This window comes from Miscanthus floridulus, chromosome 2 (genome assembly GCF_019320115.1).
Source record: "Miscanthus floridulus cultivar M001 chromosome 2, ASM1932011v1, whole genome shotgun sequence".
Classification (NCBI taxonomy): Eukaryota; Viridiplantae; Streptophyta; class Magnoliopsida; order Poales; family Poaceae; genus Miscanthus; species Miscanthus floridulus.
The window spans coordinates 72,886,465-72,899,067 of record NC_089581.1 but is presented as its reverse complement, the minus strand read 5'-3'; the positions used below and the strand labels follow the sequence as shown (position 1 = coordinate 72,899,067).

The 12,603-nt window shown below is 49.2% G+C and overlaps 1 protein-coding gene across 1 annotated transcript; it reads left to right on the top strand.

Moving 5' to 3' along the window:
• Positions 1–6,290: 6,290 nt before the first annotated feature.
• LOC136526110 (glycerol-3-phosphate acyltransferase RAM2-like) lies at positions 6,291–12,317 on the top strand. The gene is made up of 2 exons (XM_066518880.1): positions 6,291–7,021; positions 11,107–12,317. Exons 1-2 carry the CDS (start codon positions 6,365–6,367, stop codon positions 11,989–11,991), a joined length of 1,542 nt encoding a protein of 513 aa, XP_066374977.1. The 5' UTR covers positions 6,291–6,364; the 3' UTR covers positions 11,992–12,317.
• The last annotated feature ends 286 nt before the right edge of the window (positions 12,318–12,603 follow it).

The window sequence follows — 12,603 nt, the reverse complement described above, 5'->3', positions numbered from 1 at the left end:
GCAGACTGAGCGAGCTCATCGCTCTAGCAGAGGTGGGGTTACAGGCAGAGGAGGATGACGACGCATTCTTCACTTAGGCCGCAGCGGCCGTAGATGAAGCGGAGGCCGCTTACTATAGGCGACAGGTAGGTCAAAGCAACACAGGTGAGCCTAGCCACAGCAACAGGGTTGTGGTTGAGGATTGGTACTCGGACGATGAGTTGCTTACTCAGTATGTTTCTGACTGGGGGTTTTTAATTGCGTCGTCTGTTAGTTCCATGCTTTATTAATGATCAATGTAGCCATGTAGTAGAAATTCTATTGTGTTGTCTTATATTCCATTTGAACTAACGATGTATTGTACCCATGTATGATGTACTCGGATTACCTATGATCGATCTTAAGTGATCACATCTATTTGTATCATGCGTTAAAAAATTCTAAAACGAACGTAATCATTTGTCGTGCCATAGCCCATGGCGTGTGTGTGCTGTACAAAACTACAGAACTACAAGCGGCGGAGGTGGGCTTATAGGCGGATGCGCTATACAAAACTACAAGTGTTGTATAAAACAAACATGAAGCAAATAAATGGACGATAAGTTGCCATACAATATTTTCATTGGTTTATGAGTCTACAAGTTTTCGACGATAATATTCGTTTGACATAAGTTGGACGTAATGAACTAAGTCCCATGACGTAATGAACCTCGTCATCAGGTACAAGAAGGGGGTCGTCGTACTCCACATCAAGAAGGGGGACCAGCTGGTGCGGCGTGGGAGGGGCCATCCTGTTACAAAATGATAAACAAAGGGTTGGAGTATTCAAATTAACAATTTTCAGAGTAACATTATGTAGCATTGTAAAATTTAAACTACTTGTTATGCAATACGAACACAATATTAAATCACCTGCTGTCTTCTATGCCGGCTAGCCTTGTGGCCATATTGTTTGCAAATGGAGCAAAGATTCCTGCCACGGGTCTCGTTGAAGTCTCCCCCGCCGTACATGTCTTCGCCGTACCCTCTCATAGCGTCCATGTCCCCCTTCAGTCATTTCTTCTTCCTCCTACCCTTTCCTACCTTCATTAGATCTGGATGTGGCACGTAGTCATAACCATTATAAGGTGGCCACTGTGTTGGGTCAAGGTATGGCTTGAAGCTCATCTCCCAAATACTAACGGTGTTCGAACGGAGATACAAGGGTAACATATATGGCAGATCCTCATAGTTGTACCCATGAACCATGTAGGCCATGATCATATGAGAGCAAGGGGCATGCATGATCTGAGGGACGTTGCAACTGCACTCTACCTTTTCAAGATTAACTCGGTAGTTTTGTCCACTATAACGTTCGCCGCCCAGGCTTGTGCCACCCTTGCCCCGTACACTAAAGATATGGCGGCGGGGTCCATACGGCTTGGCGGTGTGCTACTTGGCCAATTCCTCGGCCTCCTTCAAATGTTTAGCTCTAGCCTTTCCAAAATGCCCCTGCTCAGCTATATTCCTCTACGCAAGCTCCCACCTCTTCATAAAATATTCGTTGCACTTATGAAAGGAGAACTCAACAATTCCAGACACAGGCAACAATCGAACTCCGATGAATACACGGTTGAAGGACTCCAAGGAGTTAGTGGTCATGATGCCATACCTGAAACCCCCCTCGTCATATGCTAATGCCCACTGAGCCTTCTGTTCCATCTGCGCCTCTAACCAGGCCTTTCCCGCTGTATTTACCATCTTGTCTAGTTCTCTCTTTGTCTCCTTAAACTGGTGCTCTGTACGTACACAACATAGAGCCTTTACCTTGTCACATACCTCCTGCTTCCACTGACGCCGCCAGAAATTAGCGGCAAAGTATCTCATGCACCATCTATATACTAGAGGTGGGAGCCCATCTATATGCTCAGCTACAGCATTAAGAAGCCCTACGTGGCAGTCGGAGATCAAACATATAGTGCGAGTTGGGCCAAGCACTTGCACACGTAGAAGCCGCATGAACCATAACCACGATTCATTGTTCTCTCCCTCTACCAAAGCAAATGCCACGGGTACTATCTGGTCCTCAGGATCAATAGTAGCAGCCATCATCAAGGTGACCCTGTACTTTCCTGTCAGGAAAGTGTCATCAACAAGTACGACTGGCCGACAAAACTGGAATGCATGTTCCGTTTGCGCAAATGACCAGAACACACGATAGAGGACATGTCTCAATGGGCCCCGAAAAAATATCCCTCCGGTGTCCACAAACCATTTCAAGCCAGGGTTGTAATAATGCATTGCACATAAGATGCGGGGCACCCTGTTGTGCGCTTCCTCCCAAGTACCCCATCGAATCGCCAGAGCAATTTGCTTAGCACACCAAGCCTTTTCGTACGTCACATCGTACCTAACGAATCCAGATATGGACTGTTGTAAAGAAGACACCGAGATGTTGTTGTCATCAACGAGCCCCAATATACGACGGGCAAGGTAACATGCAGTGAGCTGCTAATGATTTTCCTTCCCCCTATTGTCTAGGCAAGTGTGGGGTTCAACAAATTTAGTTATCCTCCACTTGTTATCACTCTGTCTCCTTCGTGCATTTAACCTCCATAGACAACCATTTTTTCATATCAAGTGGTACCTCAACTCTTGGTCCGAATGAGTGATGGTGTACGGTCTATGGTGGTATACAACATAGTCCTGAAGGAAGAGTTTCATCTCTGACATTGTGTTGAATATCATCCCCTTTCTAAGGGTTTCTGTCTCATGGTTATACAATGAATTCCTACACATCTAGAGACCGGTATCACAAACTGCCATATCCGTCATGCTGACATCCCTATAGTTCGGAAGGCCCTTGAAAGGTACGTTCTTGGACCTTTGTTGCTCAAGCTCAGTCGTTGTGTAAGGTGGTGGTGGAACATACTGTTGCGCTTCGCTAATTCTAGCCCATGAATCATAAGGGATATCATCTGCAGCCAAACCTGTGACTAGTCTACCCTGAGCATGGACACCTTGCAAAACCTCAGTTGGTACTGGTAATGGCATAGTATGTACTAGTACTAGCATGGCATCAGCCGTTGTTGCCATAGCATCTGTACCTCCTTGGTCATCATCAGAATCGTCTGAATCACTGCTAACTACATCATCGATCTGGTCCTCCTCCTCCTGTTCCTCCTCTTCCCGTTCGAACTCATTCACATCGAAGTCATTGCTTATACAGCCTACTGCAGTTGAATGAAACTGCTCCTGCGTCAACTGACCGTCCAAATCCATGTTATCCTAAGTTGCTTCCCCTTCGACCCCTAATTCTTTTTCATTGCCTTCAAAACCATCAATGAACGGACCGTCCTGAACACCATGTATCATATACCCATTCTCCACCACCACCTCAGCCATGGGCATATTGGAACCTTGGAGAACCCTAGTGTAGCGGGACCAGTGAGCAAGATCGCGCAAGGGCATGAGGACATAGTGTGCCCTAGTCTTCCTAGTATCAAACCTCCCCTTTAATGTGAAATCACCGTCAAACTTTATATTCAAATGAACACAAAGGTCGTTGAAGCTAGAAGGTTCATCAAACTATTCCAATTCTTCTTCCATATCCTCAAACATACCATCCTCTCTCCTAACACTTCCTCCATACAAAACTCTAACACAACAATCCATCTGCAGAAGCATTTCAAGAAACTTCATTAAGTCATCGAAATCATCGTACGTAATGTCCATAGTAACATTAATATATTCTCTAACTATAACTATACTAACTAATCAAATATTAACATCTATACAAGGCATACTATAACTGTACTAACTAAACTACCTAACTTTACTACCTATACTAACTTATTATATTACGTATACTAACTAAACTATCTAACTTTACTAATTATACTAACTATACTTTAATAATTTTACTAACTTTACTAACTGTGCTAACTATATTAGTGGAGTACCTCGTTGCAGCGCGTAAGACCGGGTTGGGAGGCGCAGGCGCAGGGCAGCCGTCGTGCGTGACCGGAGGTTCTATCCGGAGGGGAGGCGCGCCGGCGAGCGGGCGTGGCGGCCGACGGCCTGGCTGGCGTGGGCGGGCGGACGCGGCTGGCTTGCTGGCGCGGGCAGACTGGCTGGCGTGGGCGGACGCGGCAAACGGCGTGCACGGCGGCGGGAAGGCGCGGTCGAAGGCGGGCGCGGCGGCTAGCCTTGCTGCGCTACTCGGAGAACGGAGACTACTCGGGCACGCGGGCCGCGGCGGAGGTTATACCCGGCTCTGCCACGCCATGAATGAGGGTGCGGCACTGCCGCGCCAAGATCGGTGGCGTGGCAGAGCCCTGCCACGTCAGCGGCCAGCGCTTCTGGTCGCTGCCACGCCAGCCCTCTGCCGCGCCACCATGCATGGCGCGGCATAGGCATTTGGCCACGCCAAGGCAATAGGCGCGGCCAAAAGTGTTAGTTTAAAAAAAATCGAGAGTGTTAGATTTAAAATTAAGTTTGAAAAAGTGTTAAAATTAAAAAAAATCTCTATTTACATGGGAAATTGGCCAGATTGATAAGCGCCGCCGGGCGTTCCTTTGGGCCGGCACGGAATCGACAATGGGAGGGAAATGTAAGGTGGCTTGACCAACGGTTTGCAGACCAACGTGTTTGGGAGGGCTGGGTGTTCTTGACTTGCGCTTCTTTGTGTTCGCCTTGAGATTGCGCTGGGAATGGCTCAGCAGGATGGAGCCGGACCGTTGCTGGGTGGCTCTACCGTGCAAGCTTGAGAGCCCAGCTACTGCAATGTGTGCCGTCAGCATGTCCGTGCAACTGGGTGACGGTGCCTCTACCAGACTCTGGACTGACAGCTGGGCGTCGGTTGGGCCTCTATATCGGTGCGCCCCGGCTTTGTTTGCGGCATTGTCCAGGAATGGGAAGAAGAGGAGCATCAAGGAGGCGCTGTTCCAAAATCGATGGGCGTGTGATATCACTTGAACGCTAACCACCCAGGTCCTCTGTCAATATCTGCAGGTCTAGGAGCTGTTGCGGGTCGTGGTTCTTGATCCTCTTTGGTCCGATCAATTCGTTTGGAAGTGGTCGGCGGATGGGAAATACTCCGCATCCTCTACTTACTGGGCGTTCTTCGCCGGGTCGACAACGCCTCCTGGGTGTCGCGGCAAGTCAATTTTTTCTTCTGGCTTGCTCTTCACCGCCGATTGTGGACTGCGGCACGTCGCAAGAGACATGGTCTTCAGGACGACGATGACTGCGTCTCGTGCGATCAGGCGCCTGAGACCGGGGACCATTTGTTCCTGGGTTGTGTTTGTGTGGTGACCAGGCAACTGTGGTTCGAGCTTCTGTCTCCTATAGGGCTGGCGACGAGGAACTTGGTGAGTGGTGGATCAGGCAGCGGCTAAGGCTTGATGTGGATGCACGCCCGCCGTTTGACTCAGTGCTGCTGCTCGTCGCCTGGTGCGTCTGGAAGGAGGAACAACGCAACATTTCAGAGGTCGTCGGCAAGCCTGCAGTCTATGTATCAGGCTATATGCTCCGTGAAGCTGAAGATTGGATTAGCGCGGGGATCTCCACGTTGGCAGCTGTGTTTTCCTTTTGGTCACAAAATTCGGCTACAATGTAATACTGTCATGAAAATATGGTAGTTTAGGAGCCTGCGGCTTGGCAACGATGGTCCCTCGCCACTGTTACTGACCGACCGTGCGTGTAACCTCTGTGCATCGTTCCTCTTAATGAAAAACGGGCCAAACGTCCGATCCAGAAAAAATATCACCAAAAGTAATAAGCACAAGCTGTCACTTGACCTAACCAAGTTGTTTTCTAGGTGATGCAGGAAGAATGCTTGAGAGTTGCAAGTTGTGTGCTCGCAGAGCGCGTTTAGTGCCAACGCTGTCCCTCCTAGCATCGCAGAGTCTATCGCACGGTCCCTCTCCCGTCATTCCGATTCAGCGTCGTCGGACCACATGCCCCCATCTCTTAAAACCGATAAGACCTCCACGATAGATGAGAGCATAAATTGCAGCTACAGTATGATTCCAGTGTTGCACTCGTCCTCGCATTGCAACCATCGATCGTAAAATGGTCGCTGATCAAAGGGGTGATGCCACCCCTTGGAGTAGAGTGTAGAGTATTACTACTAGTTAACAGTAAACCATGCATGCATTGGGCATTAGTGTAATGAAATGGAAATGATAGCCCATCCCTACCGCTCACCAACCAACCATAACCGCTCCACCTCGCCACAAACGCGGGCACGGGCGCCACCACCCGCTCTTGGCGCCACCACCCCCTATATATACATGCCCGCGCGATCGAGCTCGAGCTGGCACGCCGTGCGCAGTGCGCAGTGCGAGAGAGAGTGAGAGCTCGCACACGCGCGTGCCACAGCAGATAGAGAGCCATCCGTCCCATGGAGGAGGCGGTGGAGGCTGTGGTTGCGGCTGGAGTGGAGCCGTTCCCCACGGTGGACAAGTGCGACGCCTCGGGCCTCGGCGCGCACTCCTCCGTGGTGGCGGACCTTGACGGCACGCTGCTCCGCTCCCGCAGCGCGTTCCCGTACTACGCGCTGGTGGCCTTCGAGACCGGCGGCGTCCCGCGCCTCCTCCTCCTGCTGCTCCTGTCCCCGCTGGCCGCCGCGCTGCGCCTCCTGGCGTCGGAGTCCGCGTGCGCGCGCGTGCTGGTGTTCGGTGCCACGGCGGGCGCCCGTGTCCGCGACGTCGAGTCCGCGGCGCGCGCCGTGCTTCCCCGGTTCTACGCCGCCGACGTGCACCCGGCCGCGTGGCGCGTCTTCTCGGCGTGCTCCCGGAGGCGCATCGTGCTCACGGCCACGCCCAGGGACTTCGCCGAGCCCTTCCTCAGGGACTGCCTCGGCGCCGACGCCGTCGCGGGCACCGAGCTCGCCACGTGGCGCGGCCGCGCCACGGGCATGGTGAGGGGCGTCCTCGTCGGCAGGCGCAAGGCCGAGGCGCTAAGGGAGATCTTGACCGCCGACGGCGATGGCGGCGACGCGCCCGACGTCGGACTCGGGGACAGCCGCTCCGACTACGCCTTCATGAGCATGTGCAAGGTACGGCCTGCAGGACACCAGTTGTCACAACACTGTATATTTATTAACTCTCCAAATATTCCGTATTACCGTATTACTCCGTATATGGCAACGTACCCTTCAGTGACTCTCTTCTCTTCTCCATATATAAATATAGATGATTCCGTATTCGTACAAGCACCAGCTACACATATGTTCTTCACCTTTCTCCTTTCGTTCATGGAATTCAAATGTTTTGAATGCACGAGTTTCACAAGCAGTATACAGCCAATAAGTGATCCCCCCTCCCACACACACTTCTACAGCAGTTGAACCACTTATCATCTGTACTTTTCGACTTATCTTTTCAGTCGGAATAATATTTTTCTCTCACAACAAATCAATCGAAACCGTATTTCAACTTGTTTTTTGAGCGAATCGAACGGAGCCTATGTGAAAAAAATATATATTAAATCGGGCTGCACAGACTTATTGGCCGTGGAGCGAATGTGTGATTGGACAAACTAGCTTAATAAGCTAGCTATATATGGCACCACATGTGGATGCGGTACCGGGCGAACCGCGTTGCATCGCACGCATGTGTTTGCAGTCATGGGGTTTTTAATTTGCATCTTCCCGCCATAAATTGGAGATATATGGCACTGTTGTGGTGTGGATCAGAGTCAGGGTCTGTTCGGCTGGTATTAAAGCCGACTGATAAGTCGGCTGAAGCTGTTTTGTTGTGAGAGAAAAATACTGTAGATACTAGCTGATAAGCTGACTGATAAGTTCAAACAATCAGACCCTAGCTGGCACGACGAAAAAGAAAGTGCTCAACTTCTTTGTAAATCGATATCGAATTGAATTGAATTAATATGTATGTAGAGGCCATTAACTTTAAGGCCATGGTCGCTTGTCTTATAATCCATACTTTTCGGCTTATTTTTTCAGCTGAAACAGTATTTTTTTTCTCACAACAAATCAGCTAGAACACTGTTTCAACTTGTTTTTTCTGCAAAGCGAACAAGCCCAAATGTTCTTGCGCCGCCCTTAACCTGACAGAAATTAGTTTTAGAGAACAAACTAACACTATCAAGTTTCCCTGTGAGCCATGTGTACAAAGAAAAACATATATAGGAAAAAGTACAGAATTGAAGATAGAAATTCACGTTCCAAACATACCCAAGCAAATTGTTCCTGCAAATTTCTGAAGGTTGTATTTGGTTCAAAGCATACTGCTCCAAACATGCTCTTAAACATGCATGCTTACACCTCATGGTTGTTCACGTCAGCAAGTCAGCATGGATATATGATATGATTATGATACACCTTTCTCCATACTGGTACGTAGCACACCCACAACTACCAGTACTAAATAAAAGGGTTACACACCGCACATATATAGTTGGAGCACTCAGATATGCGATTATATATAATAATGCAAACGTTTAATAATCTGGTTGGGTCACATCTTTGTGCAGTAAAGAGTGTTCGGTGGTTAGGGCCGGGACCCGTCATGGCACGCATATGCTGCCCAGCAGCGGCCAACGCTCATATATATTTAGGGCGCATCTAGATGCAAAAAATTTTTGGGTTTAGCTACTGTAGCACTTTCGTTTGTATTTGGCAATTAGTGTCTAATTATGGACTAATTAGGTTTGAAAGTTTCGTCTCGCGATTTCTCACCCAACTGTGCAATTAGTTTTTTTTTCGTCTACATTTAGTACTCCATGCATGTGCCGCAAGATTCGATGTGATGAGTACTGCGCAAAATTTTTTGGGAACTAAACAGGCCCTTTATCGATTTTGATTTAGTTATTTGGTTGGCGTTAGTTACGTTTGGCCGGTAGTTAGGACTGACAGAGAGCTTTTGTTTATCGGATACAACTTGGACGTACCCGTACATTCCACACTCACACCATACGGCTTGTACACATGCAAAGAAGAGATTGGGAGGCTTAGTGCATGGAAAACGTGCAGTACCACCGAACGCGCATACATGCGAGTAACCTAAAAATTTTTGAGCCTTTCTGTTCGGTTGGTATTAAATCGACTTCTGCTGATTTGTACGACTGGTTTGTTGTGAGAGAAAAATACTGTTCTACGATTGATTTATACGGATTAAAACCGGCTGAATAGCACAAGCGAAGAGGGCTTAAGACGATTGCCTAAACTGTCAGCACACACAAAGCAGACTCGTGTAGGCTTTATATTTGGACATCCTGCATGCCGTTAGTTGAGTACGTACACACGGCTAAGTTTGTGTAACGAGCTGCGTTGGTGAAACTTGGATTGTTAAGTTTCGGTTTCCGTGTAAAACATGCATGCATGTGTAACTATAATATGGCAAAATCTTGGCGAAGACTTGGCCGCACGGGTGTTTGGTTCCCCGCCAGACTTCGCCACGCCTTGGATGCGGCAGCCACGTAAAACGGGCTATTGTTTGGTTCCCACGTAAGTTGAGGCGGCCACGCAACGTTACAGTTCATTCATGTGATGGTTTACGCCACAAGTGCGGCGAGCTTTTCCCTCGCCATAAAACTGTGGCGGCGCCACAGCCTGGCTGGCTACCAACGGTGAACGGTAGCGAACCAAACAGCCCAGGCGACGCCAGCACAACCTTTTAGGTGAATCTAACTAACCATCAGCCTGTTGGGATGGTTGGCTGGTTTGTAGCTGGATCTTGGATTATTACCGCTGACTGATTTGATGTAAGAGAAAAATATTATTTCGAATAAAAATTTACAATTGTTTACGAGATCCATCAGACAACCGAACCGGCTGTATAGTCCCTAGCCCTAGTAAGATAGCAGGGCGCTACTGTTGCTTGTCTGTACTGAGCTGACTGCGGGTTTAGTTTCAGGAAGTTGGAATTTTGGATTATTGTAGTACTTTTGTTTTTATTTGGCAATTAGTATTCAAACATGGACTAATTAGGCTCAAAACGTTCGTCTCGCAATTTCTCACCAAATTATGCAATTAATTTTTTTTCGTCTATATTTAATGCTCCGTGCACGAACCGCAAACATTTGATGTGATGGCTACTGTAACATTTTTTAAAATTTTAGATTGGAACTAAACATGGGCTGAGATTTCGATGGACACACATGCGCATGTGCTGATGTGCATGGCATGGATCGGCCGGGATCAAAAGCTTGTCCTGCCGATCGAGCTCCTTTAATTGTGTACTAGACGAAATATTGCTCCATCTTTCAACACTTGCTCGGAAATGGAAGTAGGCTGTGTTTAGTTCGCGAATTTTGGAAATTTGATTACTGTAGCATTTTTATTTTTACTTGACACTTAGTGTTTAATCATAGACTAATTAGGCTTAAAACGTTCGTCTCGTAATTTCTAACAAAACTATGCAATTAATTTTTTTCGTCTATATTTAATGCTCCATACACGTATCGTAAGATTTGATGTGATGACTACTGTAGCATTTTTTAGAAATTTAGTTGGGAACTAAACAAGCACCAGGAACACGAAGCTGAAAACATAGCACTAACAACTGAACAAAAGGTCCTCGGTACGATGCAGCAAGTAGTCATGCCCTGTGCCCCTGTCCTTTCCTTGGCTATTGTCTCCAATAGTAGGCAATGAGAACAGGAATTTCGACAAAGCTCATTCCACTACTATGTAGGCTGAACAACTAATGCAATTGAATTGGTTGAAAAACATTGTTATGACTAAATTGTTGTGAGAGAAAAATATTGTTTTGATTGAAAAAACAAGCTGAATAGTACGGATTAGGCTGCGTTTGCTGGTCTGGTTTTTCTAGACCAGCCAGCTACTCCTTCTCATAAAATACTGTTCATCAACCAGCCGCTACAGTATCCATCTCTCTCACAAAATCAGTTAAGTTTCAGATTAGCGAACGGGGCCGACGTAAGCCGAACGGGCCTAAATGTAGCATAGGGTAGCACTAACAAGTGATGGCGCACGGTGGTTGCTAGCTGCACTCATCTTCGATTTTTATATTCATTCATTCATTCATTGTGCTAGCACTAGCACAGTACGGCTTTTAATGCTGACGAGACCATGCATGCCCTCTTCTTAATTCGCCATTAACGCAAAGTTGTGGGCGCCGCGCCTGCGCTGCGCTGTGCATGGATGGATGGATGCAGGAGGCGTACATCGTACCGCGCGCGCCGGTGGAGCCATTGCCCATGGACCAGCTGCCTCGTCCGGTCATCTTCCACGACGGCCGCCTGGTGCGACGGCCGACGCCGCTGGTGGCGCTGCTCGTCGTGCTCTGGTTCCCCGTGGGGCTTGCGCTCGCCTGTCTGCGCATCGCGGCGGGGGCGCTGCTGCCCATGCCGCTGGTGTACTACGCCTTCTGGGCGCTGGGCGTGCGCGTCCTGGTGCGTGGCGCGCCGCCGCCGCCGCGCGCCGAGCGCGCCACGGGCCGGAGCGGCGTCCTCTTCGCCTGCTCGCACCGGACGCTGCTGGACCCCATCTTCCTGTCCGCCGCGCTGGGCCGCCCCGTCGCGGCCGTCACCTACTCGCTCTCCCGCCTCTCCGAGTTCCTGTCGCCCATCCGGACGGTGCGCCTGTCGCGGGACCGCGCGTCGGACGCCGCCATGATCCGTGACCTGCTGGCGGAGGGCGACCTGGTCATCTGCCCCGAGGGGACCACGTGCCGGGAGCCCTTCCTGCTGCGCTTCTCCGCGCTCTTCGCCGAGCTCACCCACGAGGTGGTGCCCGTCGCCATGGAGAACCGGATGAGCATGTTCCACGGCACCACGGCCAGGGGCTGGAAGGGGATGGACCCGTTCTACTTCTTCATGAACCCGAGCCCGGCGTACGTCGTCACCTTCCTCAACAAGCTCCCGCCGGAGCTCACCTGCGCCGGCGGCAGGACCAGCCACGAGGTGGCCAACTACATCCAGAGGCTCATCGCCGCCACGCTCTCCTACGAGTGCACAAGCCTCACCAGGAGGGACAAGTACCGGGCGCTTGCAGGAAACGACGGAGTCGTCGCCAACCCAAAGCCAAAGGTTGCTAGCTAAGGTTATTAAAAAAAAGGAAAGAAAATTGGGTTATTGTGGTGTGTCGTTGCTACTAAATTCATTGTGATGATGATGCACGTCAATGGGCAGTAGTATTTTTTTTCTCTTTGTATTGTATTGGTCACCTCTACTACGGTAATATATTGTACTATGGCTATGTACCTACCGGAATTGAATGCAAGATCACACAAGGTGAAGTGAAAAAGGGGGGCAGGGACTCTTCTCATTCGTGTCAGCAACGTGCATCTTTCTGCACCCAACAGCTAAGAACATAAAGGCGAAGTTATTTCGTTTGGTAGATTAGTTCACACAACCTTTGGCCACCCAGGCCTATACGTAGCCCGTTCGACTTCCGGTTAGAACAGTATTTTTCTCAATAATCCACAATCATATACGATTGTTTCAGCCCGGCCGAACAGGCTGACGTTTTGCAATTCAGTAGGCAACTGGAGCACAGCTCAACACGTAAAAGGACACCAAACACCACAAAGCACATCCTTGCCCCAACCTCCTATCTTAAGCGGCCTGTTCGCTGGTTGATTTCTGAGCTAGTTTAGGCTGGCTGATGCTAGTTTATTGTGAGAGAAAAATACTGTTGGCCGACTGATTTGG